We start from the raw sequence: 25414 nt of genomic DNA on the forward strand, positions 1-25414 counted from the left end.
TCACCAATCTACGGGGTTGGGCCCACCTGGGGTATCGCAATCACAACACGAGGGAGGGAGAGACCCATCCATTTCTTTTCATAGCGTGGGATGATTGTCTGGGCGCGAACTCCTTATAAGATGTAACACATAAAATATCGCATCCAGGGAAGTTCCCGCATATCGCAATCGCAAGCCAAAAGGGTCTTTGGAGGAGGAGGAAAATTTTCTTTGTGCGATTTCCGATTGCGGGATTAATGATGTCATTAGTGCCATGTGGCACCTCTTGAGTGGTGACATGTGTCACCCAAAAATGCCTGCATTGGACCCTGAAAAAGCCGAATCAGCATGCCACGTGCCCTCCCTACTACCACATCATCTTCGTACTACCATGTCATGCTGATGTCAGCTACCCCATGGATTCTTAAGACCATTAGTACTATGCCACGTGGCCCCCTGGAGGAGAGAGAAAATGCCCATCCAGTCTTGGTTTTTCAGTGAATTCCTTTGTTAAATAAAATCGGCCTTCCCCGACGATTTAACACTATATCGGTGAATTTCCATTTCGCATTATTTTTAACCCTAGTCATAAATCGAATCGTCGATCGTTGATGTTGTGGGAAGTGTGATATGCGGTAGCTTTAATATCCTGCCACGTGGCCCCCCTGGAGGAGAGAGAAAGGGGGGCCTCTTGCCCTTAGTTTTCTCAATGATTTTCTTTGTAAATCGACCTTTACCTTCCCCGATGCTTTAACACTATTAGCGCATTTCCCCTACAATTCCTTGAGGATGGTTCATTGGGCCCGTCGATCGCCGATATGCTTGACAATCGAGAAGTCCAATATGCAGTACTGCGAGACTATGGGATCGTGGGACTATGGGATCACGGGATAGCGAGATTGTGATATGGCTGATATGCGGGATGCGGGACTGCAGGATTTGCCCACTATCGATATTCGAGATTTACTTTGCCCAGGGCCTCCAATCGTCGATATGCGATTTGCGATAAGCCTGCCTTGGTCTTTTCTCCTTGTTTTCTAGCTTTCAAAAGGGTCCCTTCAGTCTGCTCTAACTTCTGATCCAGGAGTCCATTTTTGGACTTCTATATACCATTGGAAAGCTCGTTCTGAGCGCTATGCAATGGAGAGGGTTCGGCTAAGCTTTGAGACCTTTTGTAGCTTAGGAAATGGCTTCAAACTTCACTGCTCTTATGCATCCTGGGCAACTGATAACTTGTAAAGCAGAGAGTGTGAATGCTACCCTTTATAGTGAGGGGAGTTTGGCTCCTTAAACTCCCATCAACTAGTTGTTTCAAAACTTCAAAGCCTCTTCTTGTTCAACAGGCTTCTCCGATTGTATGCACTCCCTCTCCTCAATGAGGAGGCATTTGTTCCTGTGGGCCCAGATCAACAGTAGTTATAAGTCCAGACCCTTTTTCTCTAGGTACACGTATATGGGACTATTTATATCATTGTATTGTATCATGTCCCATTGATGCCATCACATTAATGTACTATATATTATTTTGCTCAACCCCATTGTATTGTCCACATTATTATTCTTTAAACTGGGTTAACTCTATGGGTGTGGGTATGGTGTGCCTCCCTCATCTCATTGAGATCATGTATTCCCACTTTGAGACTCTTGCTTGATGAGTGATAAGAACCTCCTCCACGAGTGGTTTGAATCCTTGCAACGATCTCTCTCTCTCTCTCTCTCTCTCTCTCTCTCTCTCTCTCTAACCACCTCTAGTGTCAGGTGAAAGAAAACTACAATTCATTTCAATCATACAATGTGCTCTTAACACTCTTACATTGGGGACAATCTACTATCATACAAAAAGGATCAATATGTTATCACACGAAAAGTGGTCACCTAGCCAAAATCACTAGGTGGATCGAAATATGCCATGACAATACAACCTTTATTTAAGCAAGTATCCTAGGGAAGTACATTTCCTAAGTTATTTCTATTAATTTATGCATGTAGATGAAAATAACCCATAAAACCATTAATTTTATGTTATTCTCACAATTTCACCCATTTTTATGAAGGCAATATAATTGTTTTCACACATTTTTTTTTGTAAGCTTGGCAAGACTACATCATCATCATGTCCAATATATCACCTCGATTGGGGTGGGGAATTGAACTGGTGACTTCACATCAAGAAGTGCCTTAACAGAGCACCCAATCATTGTCCATTCAAGACCTCGTCGACTTTTCACACATTTCATTTATTTCGATATAAATATATTAATAAATCATTTATTTATTAACTATTTCTTAATAATTTAACCATTCTCATGGAAATAATTTATTGAATGATTATTTATGAATTATTTCCAACTATTTTACTCTTTCAACTATAAATAATTTAATAAACCATTTATTTATTCATTATTTCTAACTATTTTATCAAGTCAAATGTAAATAATCTAATAAATAATATATTTAAGGATTGGTTTCATTCATTAATTCAATAAATTATTATTTTTGAGTTAGGTTCCCAAATAAAGGTTATTAACTATTATTTTTGACCAATTCCTCGCCGAAAACAATAAAATGGAGAAGTCTTTAAGTGCGATTTTTTGGAGTTTCTGGCCTATTTCTAACCGAAATCCGGTGAAAAATTTTGTGGCCAAATCTTGATTTGTGTTGTTTAAATTGGTTTTTTGACTACATATATGGATTCAACACCCTCAAAAACCTTTGGGGCACTTAGATTATGAAGAGTTCACCCATCAAACTTGTGATTTCAATGAATCCTTCCCAGATTCTAGACAAATTAAATCGGAAAATAAACCAGAAAACTTTCCAGAAAGTCACACTTAAAGACTACTCTCAATAAAATACCAAACTAGTTAGACCTTGATTTGGTCCAATAAATATTTTTTAATATTTGACTTCATTAATTCTAGCAAGCATTTTATTATAAATAGGAGAGGTTTTCCTCCTCATTTCAATATGACCATTATCATTGTCCAAACTTATGATTTATCACATTCAATTTCTTCCCACTAGTTCATTTTTCTCTTTTCTTTTTTCTTCCCTTTGTTTTACTTTCCCTTTGGAGAGAGGGTTATCTTTTGCAGGCACACAATTCATAACGAACCCTCCTAAAGGGGGAGGTCTATGGAACCATTCTTCATAGGTGACATCATTTTTAATAAAATAAACCCATCGTTGGGTTATAATTCATAACGAACCCTCCTAAAGGAGGAGGTCTATGGAACCATTCTTCATAGGTGACATCATTTTTAATAAAAGAAACCCATCGTTGGGTTATATTTAGAGTTACATTGCAAGTTATATGTGTTTTAGTTATGTTTCTTCACTATTGTTTTCAAATATATTAAAATAACAATAATATGCAATCAATCTAGGATTTCATTAATGAAATCGTCACTTTTTACTTATTGTACTATTTTCAACTTATAGTATAGTTATTTTTGCCAACCCTTGCTACAAAATGACACCAACAATCTGCTGGGCGATAAGCAAGGTTCTTAGGTCACTACATCCAACTTCCAAAGATTTATTGCATTGATTTTGCTTATGAGGAAGATTCATTACATTTGCATTGTGATTACACTTGTTTTTTCTAGCTCTAAAAGCTTGGTGGAAGTTTCCATCAAAGCATTGTTGTTATCCTAGATTGTCTCTTCCTGCTCATGGAGCACCTTACAAGCTTGTTAAACTTTACTCTTATCTATTTCAATCTTGTCAAGGAACAATAACCCAAGACAAATAGAATTGGGAAGACATCTACAATAAAGATTTAACCAAAGTAATATCACCAATAATATTGTCTAAGACAACAAAAGTCGTAAGAGAAAATAGAGATGCCAAGGGATGCTTGGTTGACACAAAAATAAAAACCCTGATGGGGGGCCAAATGATCCAGGTGGATCTTCATATACAATGGCATGGAAAAGCTTAGAAACAAAGTGCTCAGAATGAAGTCAACCTAGGACCAAAGCGTAGATCTCATCATCCTGATTCCAATGAACGGCACTTCAATCCGAGTCCGGATGATGAAGTTATCGTGGAAAGAAGGTTGCCTTGTTCCCTAGGAAAATGAGGCAATTTCCTTTAAAAATGGACTTTTAAGCCTTAAATGGCAAAATCGCAATCGAAGGATCAAAAGGAGCGGACTTAAGGAAGGCATAGTGGAATCCCTGATCAGCGATTGCCGATAAAGTTGGGTCGGCAACCGGAGGGCTATCGGATCGGCGGAATCAGTATCGCTGATATTGGCGTCGACGGATCGGGTCAGCGAAACCCAAATCACTAAGAGTTGGACCTTTGGGCTGTTGCGATTGCGACCGCCGATCAGCGACAGGCAATCGTAGTCGTCGAATCGGGAAGCAGATCGACGACCACGATTGATATCAGCGATCGGTGGTCAGCAAAGTTCCCTGATATACAGGGCCTTGGACCTCAGCGACCTGCGATTGCGATATCGGGCCCGGACCCGATAAGTATATATGCCCGATTTAATGTTTTTTGAAATTTGGGTAAACAATTTTCGTTAGATTTTATAGTTTTACGGGGTTTTAGTGTATTATCTCTGCAATGATAAAAGACTATTCTTAAGGGTTGGTTTTGCCTACCGATTCTTCTATTCCACCGGCCTCCAATTCTGAACCAAGCAGCTCTGATTTAAGCGGGATTTGTCCAAATGACCCATTATAAAAGCCCAATAGTTGGGAAAAGCAGGGGAGAGGATTTTTTCAGCACGTTGTTCAAAGCGAGGAGCTTCCAGGAGGCTGATAGTGCATTTTGTCTGTTTTGGACAAGTTTTAGACGCTTTCAACCACTTTCAACGTCACGAATGCATTGGTGCTGCCCATTTCTCCATCTGAGGTCTCCACTTCACAGCCATCTTTCAGAATGCAGGTATAAGCCTCTTGTATGCAGCTGATGATTGTAATTCTCTTCTTTTCATGCCATTTAATATAAGAAGGGCTCCCCATTGTTCGAGCAGGGCCCGAAGACGTAGTCCGAGTTAGACGAACTCCATTATCAAGTCTTTGTGTCTTCCTCATGCTTTATGCATTTCTTCTTCTTCTATTCTTGTGTGCACATTAAATTCTATGTTAAGCTGCAATTTTATATGTGATTCTTTTCATACATCTATAAGTGAAAGCATCCTGGATCAAGTGGTATTAGAGCAGGGCTTTTTATATGTGAATTGCATGTTTGTATGCTAACAAGAAACAGGCTTCAAAGAGGTGAAGGGGAACTAGAACCTTTTGATCTAGAAGCACGACGTGCACCTCAAAGGAGAAACATGGCAGAATACGAGGCTCATCTTGAAGAGGAGCGTAATTTTAGAAAGATCTTCTATTCAATGGCAGAGAATATCAGTCAGCTGGTGTTAAGGCTGGAGAAAGCAGAAGAGAGAAACCCAGAAGGACAAGGTTTAGCACATGGGGATGGTGGAGAAGAACCCCCTCCTTCTCTTTCTGGGACTGAAGGTTCTCCTTCCTCTCACCACCATAATCATAGAAATTCAAAGGATGCATCTAAGAAACCCTTCTTTAAATTAGATGTTAAATTTGATATTCCTATGTTTAATGGTGAAAGTAACGCAGAGAAGCTTAATAATTGGATTAGGCAAATTGAGGTTTACTATGGGATTCAACAGATCGTGGAGGACGAGGCAAAGATCCAGCTAGCCTCTCTACGGCTGAGCAGCACCGCTCTCGTTTGGTGGGAGAGCAAATTGCAGAGCAGTAAGAATGTGGGTAAACTCTTTTCCTTGTGGCCTGTTTTATTTATGCGTTAGAGGAACAATTTTATCCCGTAGGATACAAGCAAAAAGCTTTGATGAATTTGTAGTATTTAAGGCAAGGCAAAGGGCAGGATGTTCAGAGTTTTACAGAAGAATTTAGAAAGCAAGCACTGAATTTGGGTATTGCACTTGATACACCTGAAGTTGTAACTAAGTATATTGGCTCATTGCATAGTTATATTAGACATTCATTGTTGTTGTTTGAACCAACCACTATTGATTCAACCAGCGTAAAAGCAATTCATATTGAGAACAGGGGCAAAAATGAAAGAGATGATCAGTCCAGAAAGCCACCGTTCAAACCTCCCAATGGAAAATCCAAAGCAAAATGGAAAGGGAAGGAGAAGAAAACAGCAGCAGCCAAAGAAGGAGAGCGACCTTATTGCAATCACTGCAAGAAGGAAGGCCATGATGATGATCACTGTTGGAAGCAGCACCCAGAAAAGCATCCAAAGAAGTATGGAGGAAAAGGGAAGCAGAAGATAGTGGCAGCAGCGCAGCAAGACCTTAGATCAGATTCGGGAGATGAAGCGTTGATCAGAGCAGCAGAAACAAAAGGTACTCTTACACCTCATGTTAATTCTGAATCGCATGAAGGCACCATTTCTATAAATGAGTCCCTTTGTAATGATCGAAAAAGAATTAAACTGTTTCATATCAGAGTTGTTGTAAATCAAACTAAAGTTGAAACTTTGTTTGATACTAGGTCCTGAGCAAACTTAATTGCAAAATCCCTGGTAAAGAAACTCGGCTTAGAGACAAAACCACACCCGAAACCTTACCCGCTGGGATGGATACATGATAAAGCAAAACTAAATGTAACCAAACAGTGTAAATTCAAATTTGTGATCGCGTCTAAGCTAGTAGACAAAGTAGAAATGGATGTAATACCATTGGATATCTGTGGCATGGTGTTAGGGAGCCCATATATGTATGATAGAAAGGCAATCTTTTTCCATCATGAAAACAAATACCATATCACAAAAGATGGGGTAGAATATATAGTAAGGGCTCATCGAAATAAAATTAATGCCAGCCTTGTAAGCGCTGGACAAATGAAAAGACTGGTGAATTCCAATAAGGGATGCATGCTTATGGTTGCAAGGGAAAAAGGGGCAAAATTCGTCGATGCTTTCTAGGGCTGTGATCAAGAACATAAACATGAATTAGTTGAATTGATTGCTAATTATGATGAGCTATTTCAGGAACCGAAAGGATTACCTCATAAGAGGGAAATCCAACATGAAATCCAGCTGCAGCATGATGCTCCTCTGCCAAATATTGGCATGTATAGGATGTTCACTATTGAGATGGAGGAAATCAAGCGACAAGTGCAAGAATTGCTAGACCAAGGGGTCATCAAGCCGAGCACCTCTCCGTGTGGTTTGACAATTGTCTTAGTGCCAAAGAAAGATGGCACCTGGAGGATGTACGTGGATTACCGCGCGCTCAATAAAATTACGGTGAAAAATCACTATCCCCTTCCTCGCATAAATGATTTATTGGATCAATTGAAGAATGGTGTTTATTTCACCAAGTTGGATTTGCGCAGTGGTTAACACCAGGTCCGAATCGCAGAGCAGCACGTGTGGAAAACCGCCTTCAAGACCAAACAAGGGTTGTTCGAATGGATGGTGATGCCATTCAGACTTTGTAACGCTCCAACCACTTTTATGAGGGTTATGAATGATATATTTCAACCTTTCATTGATGAATTTGTTCTTGTATATTTAGATGATATACTTGTATTTAGTAACAGCTGGGTTGAGCATGTGTGTCATGTAAAGAAAGTGCTTGATGTACTGAAAAAAGAAAAACTCTTTGTAAAATTGTCAAAGTGTGAGTTTGGGAAAATCGCTTTGGGTTACCTAGGTCATATTGTTGGCCATGGTCAGTTAAAAATCGATCCCTATAAAGTTGAAGCAATTTTAAATTGGCCTAAGCCTACTAGTGTAATCGAGGTCTGTAGCTTTTTAGGTGCAGTCCAGTATTGGAGGAGATTTATTGTTGATTTCTCTGTTATTGCAGCACCTTTACACACATTTACAAGTGTAAAACAGGTCTTCCAATGAGGAGGAAGACAGCAGAAGTCCTTCGAAATATTGAAGGAAAAGATCAGCACCGCGCCAGTCTTAGCCTTACCCAATCTCCAACAACCATTCAAGATCGAAACTGATGCCAGTGGTTATGCCATGGGATTTGTATTGATGCAGCAAAAGAAGCCAATTTGTTACCATTCTGAGAAGTTTTCTCAAGCTGTGATAAACTATCCCACTTATGAAGAGGAGCTTTATGCCTTGGTGTAGAGCATGAAAAAGTGGAAACACTACTTGATCGGCAAGGAGACCATCATCCATACAGATCATCAACCCTTGCAATACCTTCAGTCACAAACCAAGTTGCAGCAATCTCGTCATTTCAGGTGGATGGGCTTTCTTCAACAATTTCATCTCGTAATAAAATATAAGAAGGGCACTAGCAATAAAGTGGTCGATATGCTATCTCTCCCTCCTATTTCTACTTCTGTTATTTTGCATAATGCTTCGTTATCTTTTGAAAGTTATGCTGAACAATATGCTAATGATGATGACTTTAAGGAGGTTTATGCAAAACTAACCCATGGTTCATAGGTGGACAACTATCACTTGCAGGGGAAACTGTTGTATCACCTTGGTAAATTGTGTATTCCCACAGGGGAAAGAGTACATGTAATTCGAGAGGCCCACACCTCTCTTGTGTCTGGACACTTTGGTGTCGAAAAGACTTTATGTCATGTACAAAGATTTTGTTTTTGGCCTCATATGAAAAACATTGTGACTCACTATGTAAAGGGTTGTGTGATGTGTTCTGTTTCAAAGCCCTCTAATAGAAAACTCGGGCTCTACACACCACTCCCTATTCCGAGTCGTCCATGGGAAAGTGTGTCAATGGACTTTGTAGGAGGTTTGCCTTTGTCTAGGAAGAGTCACGACTATTTGTATGTCGTCGTTGACCATTTTAGCAAGATGTGTATTCTTATGCCTTGTAAAAACAATATTACTGCAAAGCATACTGCTTCTCTTTTCTTTCAGCATGTTTGGGTCCACTTTGGATTACCCACATCGATTGTGTCAGATCAGGACTCTCGCTTTCTTGGAGAGTTTTGGACTAGCTTGCGGAGGATTATGGACACCAAATTGAAAAGAAGCACGGCATTTCATTCGCAAAATGACGGACATACAGAGGTTGTAAACCGTACCATGGTACACTTATTACGAGGCTATTGTGGGAAACATCCCAAGTTGTGGGATGAGCATCTCCCCTATATACAACATTCCTACAACTGAGCAGTGCATTCATCTACGCAGCATTCACCATTTGAGACATGTTTTGGTTAGCTACCAAAGGACCCTTTTGATATGGTCTTTGGAAGGGAATATGGCTCTAATGGACGTAATGATAGGGACAAAGCTCAACAGTTCATTCAACGAATCCAATTGATTCACCAAGCAGTGCAAGAGCAGTTGGAGAAAAGTCAAGCCCGTTACAAGGCTCGACATGATAAACACCGAGTCGACCATCAATTCCAAGTGGGCAACAAAGTGTGGTTCCACATCAGCAAAGACAGGATGAAGGGAGAAGGAAAGAAGTTGCGACCAATCTGGTATAGACCATTTACCATTTTGGAGAAGATCGGGAATAATGCCTTTCGTCTTGACTTGTCGGTGTATATGCAGATGTACTCAGTAGTGAATGTGGAGAACCTAAAGCTATATGAAACACCTTTGATCATGGACACTGATGAGGTGGGCACAGTTCCTATAGTTGATGATTTTTCACTAGAATATCTTAATGAGTTGCTTGAAGACATCATCCTTGATAGAAGGACCAGGACTTCATGGTGAGGAGATGTGGAATACCTTCGGGTTGGTTTCAAGGGAATGCACCTCAGCAAGGCCAAATGGCTGGAGAAGGAAAAGGTGAGGGAACAATTTCCTCACTTGCCAATTGACTAATGAAAAGCTTTTGGCAGTCCAAAAGCTCCTCAATGGGGAGGATTGATCCAGGTGGATCTTCAGATATAATGGCATGGAAAAGCTCAGAACCAAAGTTCTCAGAATGAAGTCAACCTAGGACCAGAGCATAGATCTCGTCATCCTGATTCCAACGACGCGAATGACACTTCAATCCGAGTCCTGATGATGAAGTTATCACAGAAAGAAGGTTGCCTTGTTCCCCATGAAAATGAGGCAATTTCCTTTAAAAATGGACTTTTAAGCCTTAAATGGAAAAATCACAATTGGAGGATCAAAAGGAGCGGACTTAAGGAAGGCACAGTGGAATCCCTGATCAGTAATTGCCGATAAAGTTGGCTCAGTGACCAGAGGGCTATTGGATCGGCGAAATCAATATTGTCGATATTGACATCCGCGGATCGGGTCAGCAAAACCCAAAGCACTAAGAGTTGGACCTTTGGGCCGTTGCGATTGTGACCGCCAATTAGTGACGGGAAATCGCAGCCGTCGGATCGGGAAGCAGATCGACGACCACAATTGATATCGGCGATCGGTGGTCGGCAAAGTTCCCCAATATACAGGGCCTTGGACCTCAGCGACTTGCGATTCCGATATCGGGCCCAAACCCGATAAGTATATATGCCCAATTTAATGTTTTTTGAAATCCGGGTAAACAGTTTTGGTCGGATTTTAGAGTTTTACGGGGTTTTAGTGTATTATCTCTGCAACGATAAAAGACTATTCTTAAGGGTTGGTTATGCCTACCGATTCTTCTATTCCAACGGCCTCCAATTTTGAACCAGGCAACCTCGATTTAAGCGGTATTTGTCCAAATGACCCATTATAAAAGCCCGATAGTTGGGAAAAGCAGGGGAGAGGATTTTTTTTAGCACGTTGTTCGAGGCGGGGAGCTTCCAGGAGGCCGATAGTGCATTTTGTCTATTTTGGACAAGTTTTAGATGCTTTTAGCCCCTTTCAACGCCACGGACACATTGGTGCTACCCATTTCTCCATCTGAGGTCTCCATTTCACAACCATCTTTCAGAATGGAGGTATAAGCCTCTTGTATGCAACTGATGATTGTAATTCTCTTCTTTTCATGCCATTTAATATAAGAAGGCCTCCCCATTGTTCGAGCAGGGCCCAGAGACGTAGTCCGAGTTGGACAAACTCCGTTATCAAGTCTTTGTGTCTTCCTCATGCTTTATGCGTTTCTTCTTCTTCTGTTCTTGTGTGCACATTAAATTCTGTGTTAAGCTGCAATTTTACATGTGATTCTTTTCATACATCTATAAGCGAAAGCATCTTGGATCACCAAATGAAACTCAAGGAGTGTTGAATGAGTTAGAGGGGAGGCTCAAAGTTTGGCCTTGCACAATCTAAAACCATGTTTGCGCTACTAAAAGTTGTATCCCTTGAAACTAGACTACTCAAATGCCCAAACATCCATAGTCAATAAATAAGACCAAGCACATTGAGGAAGAACCATTATTTCAATTAGCTTATGGAAGTCCAATGCATCACATTGAATGACAACATACGAGGCAAATTCAAGTGAGTGTAGTCAACAAACAAGAGCAAACACACTAAAGCAAAACCATTATTCCAAATAGCTTATGGAAGCCCATTGCATCACATTGAATGACCACATGTGAGGCATATTCAAGTGAGTGAAGCATGTCTCGCCTCATAATTATAATGATACAACATGTTAGGCTGAAAATTGTGCCACATAGAAAATTTAGGGTTTCTACTTCAATTGGATTAAGGAATTGAAACAAAATTAATAGTCCTGCTTTTTAACAGGACCTCGGTCTCAAGGTTTGAAGCTACCTTATCCCAATAATTGACCTCATTAAGCTAACACTTCATGTGCAAAAACAATATGCTTTCAAACTGACTAAAGAGTTTTTTTATTTTATAAATGAGAGAGTTGAGTTGATCTCTACATGGGGAGGAATGGCCCTTCATAGCTTTAATTATTAGCATTGAGTCTCCTAGGATTAAGAAGGATTAAATGCCTTCAATCTTAGTAATGGAGAGGCTTGACCAAAACAAGTATGCTTTTACTAGGTTGTTGGACACACTTCCTTATCCCCATTTGTAATGAGCAATCTTCTTTCCTCCCGAGATCTTGTAAATTCTCTGCCCCACCAAAGCAGCCTAACCAAATAAGAACATCGAATAAGGCTAAAGAATATCCATAAAGGGTAGTTTTGGCAACCTAACCAAATAGTGACATCGAGTGAGACTTAATAATATTTACAAAGCGTAATTTTAGTAACCTAACTAAACAAGTACATCAAATGAAGCCCAATAATATTCACAAAGCCAATGAACTAAAAACATATATCCCATGACCACCTAATTGTAATTTACGACAATCAACCACTTACTATAATCCTTTAACTTTGATTATCACAAACATTTATATATATGAATGATTATTGATTTTTAACTTAGTCTATCTATTAATTAAAAAATGTTGTGTAACTCATATAAAGTATGTTATACATGATGTGATGTTATTTTCTGCACTAAGAAAAATACAATTTTAAATTATTAAAATAATAGAAAAGAATAATAATTATAATTTAATTTTAAAAAGCTTTAAATTAGTGAATAAAACTCCTTATAAGGTATCCACCTCGACACAATGCCGTAAAACTGCTTCTGCTTGGCTAAGAGCTCGTCTTCCTCGGACGTAAGGAAACAGGTTAACGGCCCAAGACCCAGAGGCATCTGGCAGGAGTGAAAGCCTGCTCCCTTACGGACCACCAGCGGGTTATTACAGGTGGCGTGGTTTTCCTTGATAACGGTGATGAGTCAAACCGACATTCGCGGATAGCAGCCAGAGATGGCTGTCCTCACTGTTGGTTTGACCCCTGAGTTTGATAGGTTTTGCCACCTTCGGAAAAAAAAAAAAAAAATCTAACTATTTTATAAAATTTTGCGCGGTACCACATTTTCGTCCAAACCTAACCCATTCATATAAATCATAAATAATAATAAAACAATTCTTCAAATCCACTCATATTCGTATGCTCGCATTCACTTTTTTTTCGCCACATCAATACTTGTCTTCCAGAGAGTTCTATACCGGACTCGAAAACTTATATAAGGAGATTTGATAAACCATCGAAAGTGAACCAGTTCCGTAAGCTATCCTGGTATTTGAACTATAAATATCTCCGATCTGCCCTTCCTGATTAGGTGCCTTTAATTATTGAAGTTTCATTCGGCTCACGCTGCCTGAGGCGAATCGGTCCCCGACAAAGAATATCAGGTACTCTGCTTCTCAGGGTTTCGAGTGTTCGGTTGAAATTCATCGTGAATTTAGACTTTTGGAGATTGCACTGAAAGTTAGGTATTTGGGTGAATGGGGATTTTTGCGGTGTTTACTTCATGTTTTTATTCTGAGTAATTTTGGAAGGGTTATGGGTTAAAGATAACTGAGATCTGAGTTCCAATCGCGTTTACGTTTTGTTATTTTCAATTTTTTCTGTCGACTGGATTTCCTGTAGTCGCTGAAATATGCGTTTCTGAGTGGCGGGGAGGAAAATTAAGGGTGGAGTGAGGTTGTTATTTTTATAATCAATTGATTTTCTTTGTTTTTTTAAATCTTGTGGGCGTGGATGTGGATTTGGAGGGTTTTTGTCAAGGTATCACCTTTAGTGTCTCTTTTGCTATACAAAGAACCGGAAGGCAAAGTTTTATTGGATGGCTTGAGGAACGTGCCATTTTCTCGCATTTTGATGTCTCTGATGGCGATCGGGATTCATAATCTGAAAAGAGTTCCTTTCCTATTTTGTTTGGTTGGACATTGCGTTAAGGAAATGTAATCCTTAATTAGGTCATTGTTCTATTGTATATGCCTTAATGGTCGGTCTGCTGTTTTTTGTTCTGTTTTGTTTTTTTGGTTGGTTTTTTTGATATTAAAGCCGTGTACAATGTCAACCGAGCGAAGTGGGAAAATATATTGGATGTAGAGGTGGAGGGTTTTTGAGCATTTGTAATATCTGCAACCAAAATAAGGAGAATTATTTCAAGAATTGGCCCTGTCATGCCGTAATCAATTAATATTAGAAGATACATAGGGGGAATACAAGCAGCTAAAGATCCTGCATAACAGGGTGCAAGATGAAGTTTCTTTAAAAGAAAATATAATCTTATTGCTGTCGGTGTATGCAGATAAGTCTGTATAGAAGCCATTATCGTTGTTCGTTGTCGGTGTAAGCAGATAAGTCTGTATAAAAGCCGTTGTCGTTGTTCGTTTTGAGAGTCTCTTGCGTTGTCCGCGTGGAGAATGGCTCATATCCTCTACTATTATAATAATATTAATAACAATAATGCGTTTTATTGTCTTTCACTGAAGGGACCTCTGTTTTTAAAATCGCTTAGTTATTTAGATTGATTCATCCTATTAAGGAGGTAACTTGTGCCTGGACATCTAGACTTTCCTTTGTATTCTTTTATGATGTTCCTTGACCACAGCTTACGGGGAAACCAAAGGGAAAAGGATCGTGAACGTTCTCAAGCACGAGCAGCTAAGAAGGCTCCCAAGTCCGGTCATGCCGATAATCTGACTCCCGAACAAAGGCGTGAAAGGTACTCCTTTCCCTCTATTATTTCCTTTGTCAATATGATTTGCTGCGCCCAAGTCTTTATTCATTGTGGATATTATTTCTTAGACAAATAGAAAGTAGGATGTGTGTTGTATTCATTATAATATCTGTTTCAAGAACTGGTTCTGGTATGCACCTAGAGGTTTGACGTTTTGCGTCTGAAAGTCCTATGTGTCAGCAATTTGTTTGTATGAACTCAAGGCATTTTATAAAGGACAGATGTCATTCTGTATACCTATATATAAGTATGTGCGGGTCTCCATGTTCAATGTAAAGGGCCTATACCACCACCGAATGTTTTACACGAGGGTCCACTCACACACACCCGTGTGAAGGCCGTTTCCTATGTTGTGGAGGTTTTCTGGCCATATTTTCTGGATAAATGTGTCTGAAATCTTGTAGGAATTTGTCAAAACCAGAATGAGTGTCCCAGGGGTTTTCCAATACATTGACATCATTTATAAACCCCTTATAAACTTAAAAAGGAAAAAAAAAAATGACTGACTAGTAAGACTACGCTCTCCGTGAAGTATAAAACAGAGAGTAGGTGTATCTGGCAGCTTCACTGTCCTCGTTGCAATTAGGGTACAGTAACAGTTGTTTGATATATGCTTATTATTGATAAAGCCATCTTGTTTCCTGCAGGGACGCCAAGGCACTTCAAGAAAAAGCTGCAAGGAAAGCAGCACAAGGATCGGGTCAACCATCTTCTGGAAATCAGTTGAGAAAGAAGTAACCTAACGTTCTAATTCGATAGGGTTGGATATCTGGACTCTAGGCTGAATATGAATTAAGGCACTTTCCAATATTTTGAAAATTTACTTTCCTGTTGTAATTGGATAAGGACTCGAGACACTAAAAATAGATTTAATTGCTAGGACATCTTAGAATTGAATACTTTATTGATGTACAATGAACGCCGGTTTTAATGACAAATTTGATAGTTATGTTCAAGCTTTTTAATATCGCATTTCATGGAATTTTATAACCGATGAAGATGATCAGGGGTTTTTTAAATTCAAAGTATTTAGGTTTTCACCATCACAATGCTTTGCAGCCTGAAAATAACAGAATAGTGGTAACTTGATAAATTTGAAACATTAATTTAATAAAAATGTAATGCATGTGCATGTTGAAATGTCGCTTTTTTGGGGGAATCCAAAACTAAATGTGAATTAATCTGTTTAAAATGTAATCCACGTGGATTCTGGACTGTCTTGTATAATGTGTTTTTTGAACTCTTTTAATAATGTAATCCATGTGAATTGTGGAATGTCTTGTTTAATGCGTCTTTTAATCTCTGCAAATAATGTAGTCCATGTGAATTCTGGATGTTTTGTATAATGGTTTTGCCAAAATCATTACAAAATTCTGTTTTGTTTCAGTTTTTATTGAATCCGACAATCTGTTGAACTACTTAAGTGTCACATGCTGATCTAACATAATTTATCACAAGAAAAACGAGTAGTGAACTGTTATCGATACTATTGCAAATTGGTCTTTTCATTGATGTTATTGTAAATCGCAGATGGTTAGATTTGATTTTAACTTTGTAATCGTATTATAAGTATAAGCCGTAGTAAATTTTTTTGTGCATTTTGATTTTTGTTTTCTCAGATCTTTGATTGGATTTTACAGGGCAATGTCATTTTTCTAGTTTCCTGAATATTAAGGAGTGTTCATTATGCTAGAGTATGTTCATTATATTTTTTCTTAATTATTCTGAATTAGTGTAATGAGTGTGCATGATCCTATTTGGTATAATAAGACTGAATAATGTTATTTGGTATAATGAAAATTGTGAATAAGAAGGCCAGGCCTGAAACCTTTTGCAAAGCTTTTGTATCATTCTTACCAGCTATGAAAAAAGCCACTTTCTATTTTTATGGTATATAATTTGGTCTGGATTATTATGTTTGTATATATATAGGAAAAATGTTACCTCATCTTTGTTGAAAACCACCAAATCTTTCTGTACTAATATAAGCTATTGAACGCTCTATGGGGTCAATGTTTTTGGTTTAGGTAATTGAAACTGTCGCTTTTTCCAGAATGAGTGTCTTGTGTTTCGGCATCGTTTTTTCTTGTTTGATATTGTTGATTTTAAAGTTGTGAAGAGGACTGAACCTCCCCACGCTTTTGGTCGTCGCGTTTTACATTCCATTTATATCCGCATGATAGTGAAAAAGTAATTGCATAATTGATAAAGAATCAATTGTGAGGTATTATCATGCAATTCATCCACTATCTTCTCAATGCTGGTCTTGTACCACAGCTATTAAGATCTCATACCTCATTATAAATGAATATTATTTTAACTGTTTATTAATGTTAATTCAATCTCACCCTTGATATTTCAAATTCATGGCTACATATATTAAACAGAGTATGCTGAAAAATTAATTGTATCTGTGGCAGGGAATGCTTGAAATTTGATTGTAATTGCAGTGTGGAAAATGAAGTGGTTGTGGGAATAGTTTTATTCAATTTTATCGAAGTATGTGCTGTGCGTTGAAATATAAATGAGCTCAGATCACTAAACTATTTATAGCAAATCAATCTCATACATGTTTGTTAGTTTTACAGCACCCATAAATCAAGTCAAAATGGAAAATGAAGTGTTTGTGGTAAGTAGTTTTATTCAATTTGATCGATGTATGTGCCGTGTGTTGAAATATAAATGAGCTCAGATCACTAAACTATCCATAGCAAATCAATCTCAGGCAAACAATTCATCTCATACATGTTTGTCAGTTTTACAGAACACCCATAAATCAAGTCAAAATAGAGTTGAAAACCAGCAATTAAATAAGAGTGCTCAATTTTTTCAAAAAAGAAAAACGCTGATTTTCATTAAAATGAAAAATAGTACCTCAGCTAATATACGTGATTGATGATCATCATATGAAATCCACGAAATGTGAATCCTGATGTTCTTATTGTTTTCAACTATACAGGAAACAAAAGAAGTGAAATGTCAGTTCATATGTATTTGTAAATTCTAATATAATATAACCCTCCAAAACAATGACTAGCAGTTGGTACTTGATCTTAATAATATCCAAAACAATGACTAGCTGTTGGTACTTAATCTTAATAATGTCAAACAAACAAAGACTAGCAGTTGGTATTTAATCTTAATAATGTGCCAAAACAAAAACTAGTGGTTGGAATGAAACTAGCAGTGGGTACTTATCTTAATGATGTGCCAAAACAAAAACTAATGATGTGCCAAAACAAAAACTAGTGGTTGGTATTTCATTCGAGGGATTCCATTATAAATCAATATCAATATATAAGGAGCTCCACATTGCAAAACAAGATAAACACAACATAATTCAATTTACCATAAGCACATGATGTTAGTGCCGTAACACCCGCAATGATTGCTTCCACTGGGTTCGACGAGTTGCACAAAAATGGGGGAGGGTGCAACACTAAGACTTTTTGTGTGGTTACTTGTCACACTTTTTATCTTGCTAGTGTTTTTTCAATCACACATGGGAAGGTGTGGCATTGCTACCCAATTTTTTTCACCAATACTCTTTAGTATGGACTATGCATAAAGCATTTATTATTTTTTCACACAATGGAAACATTTATCATTATTCCAATGGATTAATTCTTCTTTCAAAGGGAGGGGCAACTCCTTGGTTAGAGCTTGCCCAAATATATATGACAAATACAATTTACTAGTATTTATAATGTTCAGCCTTTGTAAGGAAACCCCAAAATTCATTTACAAATGCCAAATTCACGAACTCGCCCTATGTTGCCCTATAGCTTGATTCACGCTTGGGTAGGAGTGCCCTTGCCCTCGGGTGTGAGGACTTTGAGTTGCAATTGGTTTCGGTTAGGTCGCACGACAGGAGTGCGAGCGAGTTGGGAGAAACGACGCAGCCATGTGGAGAAACGCAAGGCTAAAATGTGAAAATGTGGCTAAGTGTTGGAGTGGTCGACTTATAGTGTTAGGTGGTCCTAGGTGGGCGCGCCCAACCTATAGGTCGACGTGCGAGGAGTTGAAATGAAAGGTTGAAGGGTGGGTTGGTTGGGTGAAGTCGACGAACAAACAAGCAATGCAAGTCTCCAAGCATAGAGCGAATAGGAAGTGCGAAGGTGCTCTGAAACGTAGGGCGGAGGTGCAGGTGGACACTCGTTGCAACACTTACGTTGAAACGGTGAAGTGTGAGCTGAAGTGCAGGTTGAGGGCGCGGTTGGGTGAGCCAAGGCACAGGTCGAGCAGCGTGGGCACACAGAACGACAAGTTTTGTTGAACGGATGAGTTCGGCGGAATGACGGTTCAATCAAATGGTGAGGTGACGGGCGATGCGGCGCGGTGGTCAGGGGAGTCGATGAGACGAGCTCATGTGTGGGCGCTCGATGGAAGGAACGCCGGGTAGACGAACGATGAACGGTGGACGGTAACCGACAAGGGCGAGTTGGTCATGCGAAGGTGTGCCGACGAACGAGTTGTGTGGGCGCACGTGTTATAGAGATTTTTGGACACTGCAACCCCAATCATACATGTCCATAAACCAAGGGTTCCTAAGTCCCTAAAAGTGTTGTTTCATATCCTAAAGGAACAAGGTCAGTTGATTACATCATTTCCCAGAAGTTCTCCACAGAAAATTGCTCAGAACTGGTCAAAGATGGACCATACAAACTGCCCAGTGCGGAGGGTGCGATGCATCCCACCTGCTCAGTGAAAAAGGGTGCAATGCATACTGAAAAGCCATTTTGTAGGGTGCGATGCACACTGAAAAGCCCTTCTGTAGGGTGCGATGGATGAGAGTAGACAAATGGTAGAGACAGTTTGCAAGGTGGATCGTTATGGAATCTTCCAGAAACTTCTCTTGTGACACTTGCCCCTCTGACGAGAGTAGACAAATGGTAGAGACAATTTGCAAGGTGGATCGTCATGGAATCTTCCAAAAACTTCCCTTGTGACACTTGCCTCTCTGAATTCGCCTGGGGATGAGTAAGAGATCATCAATTTCCAAGTGGAATCAAGAGTTATCAGAGAGAGGACACTAATCAAAATCTCAGAAGCTGACTGACCCCCTTGCAATCATCTATATATGGATCTCTCATCCCAGAGATCCAGAGGTTGGAATTTTGTATCTTGTAAGGAAGTGTTGTTGGTTTTTTAGTGGAATATCATAGTGTTTGGTGATCTAAGCTTTTCATGAGGTGAAAGAAGGGCTTTCATGCTGGAGGATGACGTTGGGTCAGAACAATTGGTTGTAATCCTCTTTGCTATTTTTGATATCAATAACGTTATTCAAGTTTTCCTTCACATTCTTGTATGTTTGATGATATATGCATTTGTGTGGTCAGTATATATTTGGTCCTATATTGTTTATGATTGTAGATCTCTGTTCTTCGATAGTATTATGCTGCTTCAATTCCACAGGTGCTCTTTGAAGCTCGGTAGACAAAGGAGAAGCGGCAAGGATCTATCAGAAGGGATAGGGACCGAGCAAGGAACCAAGTGCAACACTGATATTGGTGTCTTTCATTCCCCTCTTATCTACCTCTCATAAAGGAAAACGAAAGTAGTTTTAGTTGGTTTGTTTCTAAGATAGCTACCAGTGTTAGTGGGACTAGCAGCGCCGAGTGGACACTAGATTTCCTGATAACAACGTGGCACGATGACACAGTCAATTCTTGGGTGAAACGGTGAATGAGGGCGAGTTGGTGAACGCGCCCGATGAAGGGTGAATGGTAGGTGAGTTGGTGAAATGCGCCTCGGTCAAAATGACGAGTTGGTGTTGGTAATTGTGGTGGATGCGCTCGACACGAAACGAAGAGTCGTGCGACAGGTGAAGGCGTTGGCGAACGAATGAACCCTGCACGAGGTGAACGAGTTGAACGAATAGTTCGGGTGACTTTGCCCTGTGGTTGGGCAAGGCTGCACGACAGGTGTAGGAAGTGAATTTGTTTAAGTGTAAAGGCGAAACTCGGGGTTTCCTGTGAATGTAAGCTTATATGTAATTTTGATTATTAACATTATTGATACGGGCAGACTCATATTGCAGAGAGTTTCTTTTCCCATGATAATCCGTTGTGCACTTGAATGATAATGATGTTAATATGATTAAATGGTATGAAAGTTTTTGTTGTGTTAATGAAAGATATGCTTAGCTGTTGAAAAATAAACTAAGTATCGAAAGTAGGAGTAGTCCACGATCGTTAGTATTGTTAAAAAGAAAAGGGTTGGTGGTGTTGCACCTCCTATAGTGCGGTTGGAAGAGTACCGCTAGAGTAAGGACGTGACATCAGGTTCCTCACATGACTAGTTGATGGGCAGGGCGCCCAACTCATCACCCCTGCGCTTGCGCTTGCATTTTCTCGCACTATCGTGTTGTGTCGCCCCACCCGTGACGAGGAGTGCCCCACACTTAGCTTGTTCCACTGTTCAACTCGCTCTTGGCTTGTCCTTTCACTTCTGTCCCGACGCGCTTGTTCACAACTCCACTTGGTGCGTTGTTCACAACTCCGCTCACTTCTTGTTCACAAACTTCACATGCTTGGTTCACAAACTGTGGCCCCTTGTCGTTTACAACCTCTGCTTGCCTCTGTTCAAACTTTCAGGTGCCCGTGCCTGTGTGTTGCGGCAGTTCGCCTTGCTACCCTTTGACCGACTCGCCACCCAGCTTGCCACTTGTGGTTTGTCTACCCAACCTTTGACTTGCGTTCGGCTTTCTTGCCTTTCTCCAATGTGCTCGTCCTCCTTGCATCCAAGTTCGCTTGGTTATGCTAAGATGTGACTTGCTTGTTGAATCTGTCCATCCTCCATGCGTCCATCGCCAATATATATCCGTCTTCCCATGGATAATGGTGGTTGGCCTGCCCAGGCCGACCATGTAATTTGGTCGTCTCACCACCGTGTTAAGTCAGATCGCTCCAACCATGTGTTAGCGCCACTAACCCCTTCGGCTTTTCAACCCTCCTATAAACTCGTCGCAATTCTCCATACTTAGCCAAATTTCGCCTTCAAGTTTTTCGACCCCCGTGTTGGCTTGTCGCAACTCGTGTCTCAGATTTAATCGACTGGCACATTTAATCGACTGCCCAACTCGTTCCATTGTCGCAACTCATAGCATGTTCGCCCAGGCATGTTTAACCGAATGCCCAGTTCGTTGCACATGCTGACTCGTTGCCTTTAACTGGAAGTCATGCCAACGCTCGACGTACTGTAAAAATCTCTGTTTTCCCACCCCGGTTTTCAGTTTCTCCTTATTTCTCCCATGTAGTTAAATGCCCATTCCCATAACCATACATTTAACAGACTGAAAAAAATAAATATTGCTGAAAACACAAATTCTAGAAATTTTTTAGAATGCTGGAAATTGCAGAATTAAAAATCAACAATAAAAAACAGCGATTAAAACACATTAAAACACTGATATTTTTGGTCAACTTGACCCTGGAAAAACCCCCTACAACTCTTGGGGAAAACCAGTTTGAGAGCTCTTCTTTATTTCTGAAAATTGTCTTTTTACAGTGAGAATTATTCAGTAAAAAATCAGCAAGAAAATTTACAACTTATCTCCTTTCCCGTGCCTCACAGCAATCTGGAAATTACAGCAAACAGGACAACAATAAATGTTGTACGGCCTCCGTTTTGTGTGCAGAAAAATCAGCAAACTGCTCCTCGATTTTTGTGCAAAAATCTGCCTTTCACTATGTGCTGAATCAGCTGTACAAATCTGCTCAACTGCTACCTTGGAATGTGTGCCAAGCTGCTGTCTCCTTCTCCTCCCTGCTCAGAAATCTCTCTTGCTCTCTTGCTCTCCTTCTCCCAATCTGCTCATGAAAGAATGAATGACCTTTTCCTCATTTTCCTCCTTTAATATAACTCCAAGTGACTTTTGGGTGATCCAAGTGACTTTTGGGTGATCTATAAATCCAATGGCTGAAATAGATTTAGATCAATGGTTGAGATTAAATGCTCATTTAAATCTCACTTTCTATTTTTTAATTCACCCCACTTTAATAAAGACCCACTTAGTCATTTATTTCCAAAGTCACTTTTCCTTTCTAATTTTTCATTGACTTTATAAAAGTTACTTTAAAATTAGACTTAGTAACTTTATCACTTAAAGTCACTTTTAAATTAGATTTAACTTTATAAAATTATAAAGTCACTTTAGGAGAAAAATTAAATTCTTTTGGACACTTTTCCCTAGGCCAAAGATCAAAGCCTAAGGGAACCACCTGTCCTCCGGTACCAAATTTCAACACGTACATTGCAAATTCCAACTTGTACGCGTGACACACTCCTCCACTCTAAACAGTTGTCGTCCTCGACAACATCATCCCGACAATAACCATTGCCAAGATTATAAATCGATGCCTTGTTCTCGAATTTCCCTTGGAGTAGTCTTGAGCGAGTTGTTGTTTACTTCAGTTAGGCACCCCCTTTCCCCTTAATGCTCGAGCGATCTCTTCATTCGCACGATTCCATTATAAATCAATATATAAGTAGCCCATGTCGCAAAATAAGATAAACACACAACATAATCAAATTTACCGTCAAGCACGTGGAACCACAAAGTTTCGCATTAATGTTGACGCGATCGCACCGTAAGACCGCTTTGACTGGCTCCGTCGAGCTGCACAAAAAAGGGGGGAGGGTGCAACACTAAGACTTCCAAGGAGGTCACCCATCCCAACACAACTCTAGCCCAAGCACACTTAACTATGGAGTTTTGATGGGATCTGGTGCATTAACTCTTGTATGATCACCCCTGTAGAGATTTTGCCCCAACCCCCTCTTCAAGGGAGACCGCCAAGCCACCGGCAAGGCATGGGGTGGCCCTCGATCCAAAGCGGTTTGACGTGGTGTAGAAGCTTGCCTTCTTCCTCGACTTGGCGGCGCCTCTCGCCTCGTGGGGAGCTAGCAAACTAGGGGAAGAACGAAGGGAGAAAAGGAAAGAAAGAAAAAAATGAGAGAGAGAGAGAGAGAAGAAGAAGAAGAAAAAGGTGTAAGTTCCACGACCACTGACGACGTTGCATGGAGCTAGCGTGGCCTTTCCGTGAACAATCCACGGGTTCCTCCGAAATTCGAATTCCTACAAAAGTATATATGATTTAAACCTTTTATCCACTTTCATCGTGTCATCTTTGCTACAATGATACAAATGGTCCTAGATTCATCGCCCACTGCCGCAATATGTCCCTTCCGTTGCGCTGTAAACCAGCTTGTGACTTCCGATTAGGATGATAAATCGGTGACCTGTTCACGAATTTCCCTTGGAGCAGTCTTGAGCGAGTTGTTGTTTCCCTCAGTTAAGCTCCCCCTTCCCTCTTAATGCTCGAGCAATCTCTTCATTCGTGGGATTCCATTATAAATCAATATATATGTAGCCCCACGTCGCAAAACAAGATAAACACGCAAACATAATATAATTTACCATCAAGCACGCGTAACCACGAAGTACCACATTAACATCGGTGCAGTGGCACCCGCGGGGATTGCTTCCACTGGCTCTGCCAAGCCGCACAAAAAAGAGGGGAGGATGCAACACTAGGACTTCTCGGGAGGTCACCCGTCTTAGTACTACTCTAGCCCAAGCGCACTTAACTGCAGAGCTCTGATGGGATCCGATGCATTAACATTGGTATGATCGCACCTGCAAAAATCTCGCCCCATCCCCCTCTTCAAGGGAGGTCGTTGAGCCACGGGCAAGGCATGGGGCCTATCCCTAGCTCTCGATCCGAAGTGGTTTGGTGCGGCGCAAGAGCTTGCCCTCTTCCCTGACTTGGCGGTGCGTCCTGCCCCACAGGAAGCGATCGAACCAAGGGAATAATGAAAGGGGAAAATGAAAGGAAGAAAAAAATGAGAGGGAGAGAGAAAGAGAGAGAGGAAGGTGTTAGTTTCATGGCCATCGACGATGCTGCGTGGAGCTCGCGCGAACTTTACGTGAATGATTCATGGGTTCCTCCAAAATTCGAATTCCTACAAAAGTATATATGGTTTAAACCTCTTACCTACTCTCTTTGTGTCATACTTTCTACAGTGATGCGAACAATGCTAGATTCATTGCCTGCTGCTGCAATACGCCACCTCCATTGCGCTGTAATACCGTTTGTGACATTCGCCCAAAATGATAAATCAATGCTCTATTCTCGAATTTCCCTTGGAGTAGTCTTGAGCAAGTCGATGTTTCCCTCAGTTAGGCTCCCCCTTCCCCCTTAATGCTCGAGTGATCTCTTCATTCGCGGGATTCCATTATAAATTAATATATAAGTAGCCCCACGTCGCAAAACAAGATAAACACGCAACATAATCCAATTTATCGTCAAGCACGCGTAACTGCAGAGTTCCATATTAACACTTGTGCGATCGCACCTGCAAGGATTGCTTCCACTGGCTTCACCGAGCCACACAAAAAAGAGGGGAGGGCGCAACACTAGGACTTTCCGAAATGTCACCTATCCCAGTGCTACTCTAGCCCAAGAACGCATAACTGCGGAGTTCTGATGGGATCCGGTGCATCAACATTGGTATGATCGCACCCACAAAGATCTTGTCCCCTCCCCCTCCATTAACGTCGGCGCGATCACACCTGCAAGGATCGCTTCCACTAGCTTCACTGAGCCGCACAAAAAAGAGGGGAGGGCGCAACACTAGGACTTCCCGGGAGGTCACCTATCCCAGTACTACTCTAGCCCAAGCACACATAACTGCGGAGTTCTGATGGGATTCGGTGCATTAACACTGGTATGATCGCACCGACAAAGATCTTGCCCCCTCCCCCTCTTTAAGGGAGACCGTTGAGCCACGGGCAGGGCATGGGGCCCAACCATGGCCCTCGATCCGAAGCAGTTCGTAGTGGCGTAAGAACTCGCCCTCTTCCCTGAATTGGTGGCGCCTCCTGCCTTGCGGGGAACCAGCAAACCAAGGGAAGAACGAAGAAGGAAAAGGAGAGAGAGAGAAGAAAAAAGCATAGGTTTCGTGGCCACTGACGATGCCGCGTGGAGCGCGCACGGTCTTTGCATGAACAATC

At 40.6% G+C, this 25414-nt stretch overlaps 1 protein-coding gene and 3 pseudogenes across 1 annotated transcript; 1 reads left to right on the plus strand and 3 right to left on the minus strand.

The window, feature by feature from the left end:
• Window positions 1-885: 885 nt before the first annotated feature.
• LOC149245079 (uncharacterized) lies at window positions 886-15362 on the plus strand. The gene is made up of 4 exons (XM_089436967.1): window positions 886-998; window positions 13007-13060; window positions 14269-14382; window positions 15045-15362. Exons 1-4 carry the CDS (start codon window positions 886-888, stop codon window positions 15133-15135), a joined length of 372 nt encoding a protein of 123 aa, XP_089293093.1. The 3' UTR covers window positions 15136-15362.
• Window positions 15363-23920: 8558 nt separating this feature from the next.
• LOC149245080 (5S ribosomal RNA) lies at window positions 23921-24039 on the minus strand (annotated as a pseudogene).
• A 767-nt stretch (window positions 24040-24806) lies between these two features.
• LOC149245081 (5S ribosomal RNA) lies at window positions 24807-24925 on the minus strand (annotated as a pseudogene).
• Window positions 24926-25023: 98 nt separating this feature from the next.
• On the minus strand, window positions 25024-25142 carry LOC149245082 (5S ribosomal RNA; annotated as a pseudogene).
• Window positions 25143-25414: the final 272 nt, after the last annotated feature.

This window comes from Pinus tabuliformis, chromosome 7 (genome assembly GCF_031772625.1).
Source record: "Pinus tabuliformis cultivar Carrire ecotype Pingquan chromosome 7, CPIR1, whole genome shotgun sequence".
NCBI lineage: Eukaryota > Viridiplantae > Streptophyta > Pinopsida > Pinales > Pinaceae > Pinus > Pinus tabuliformis.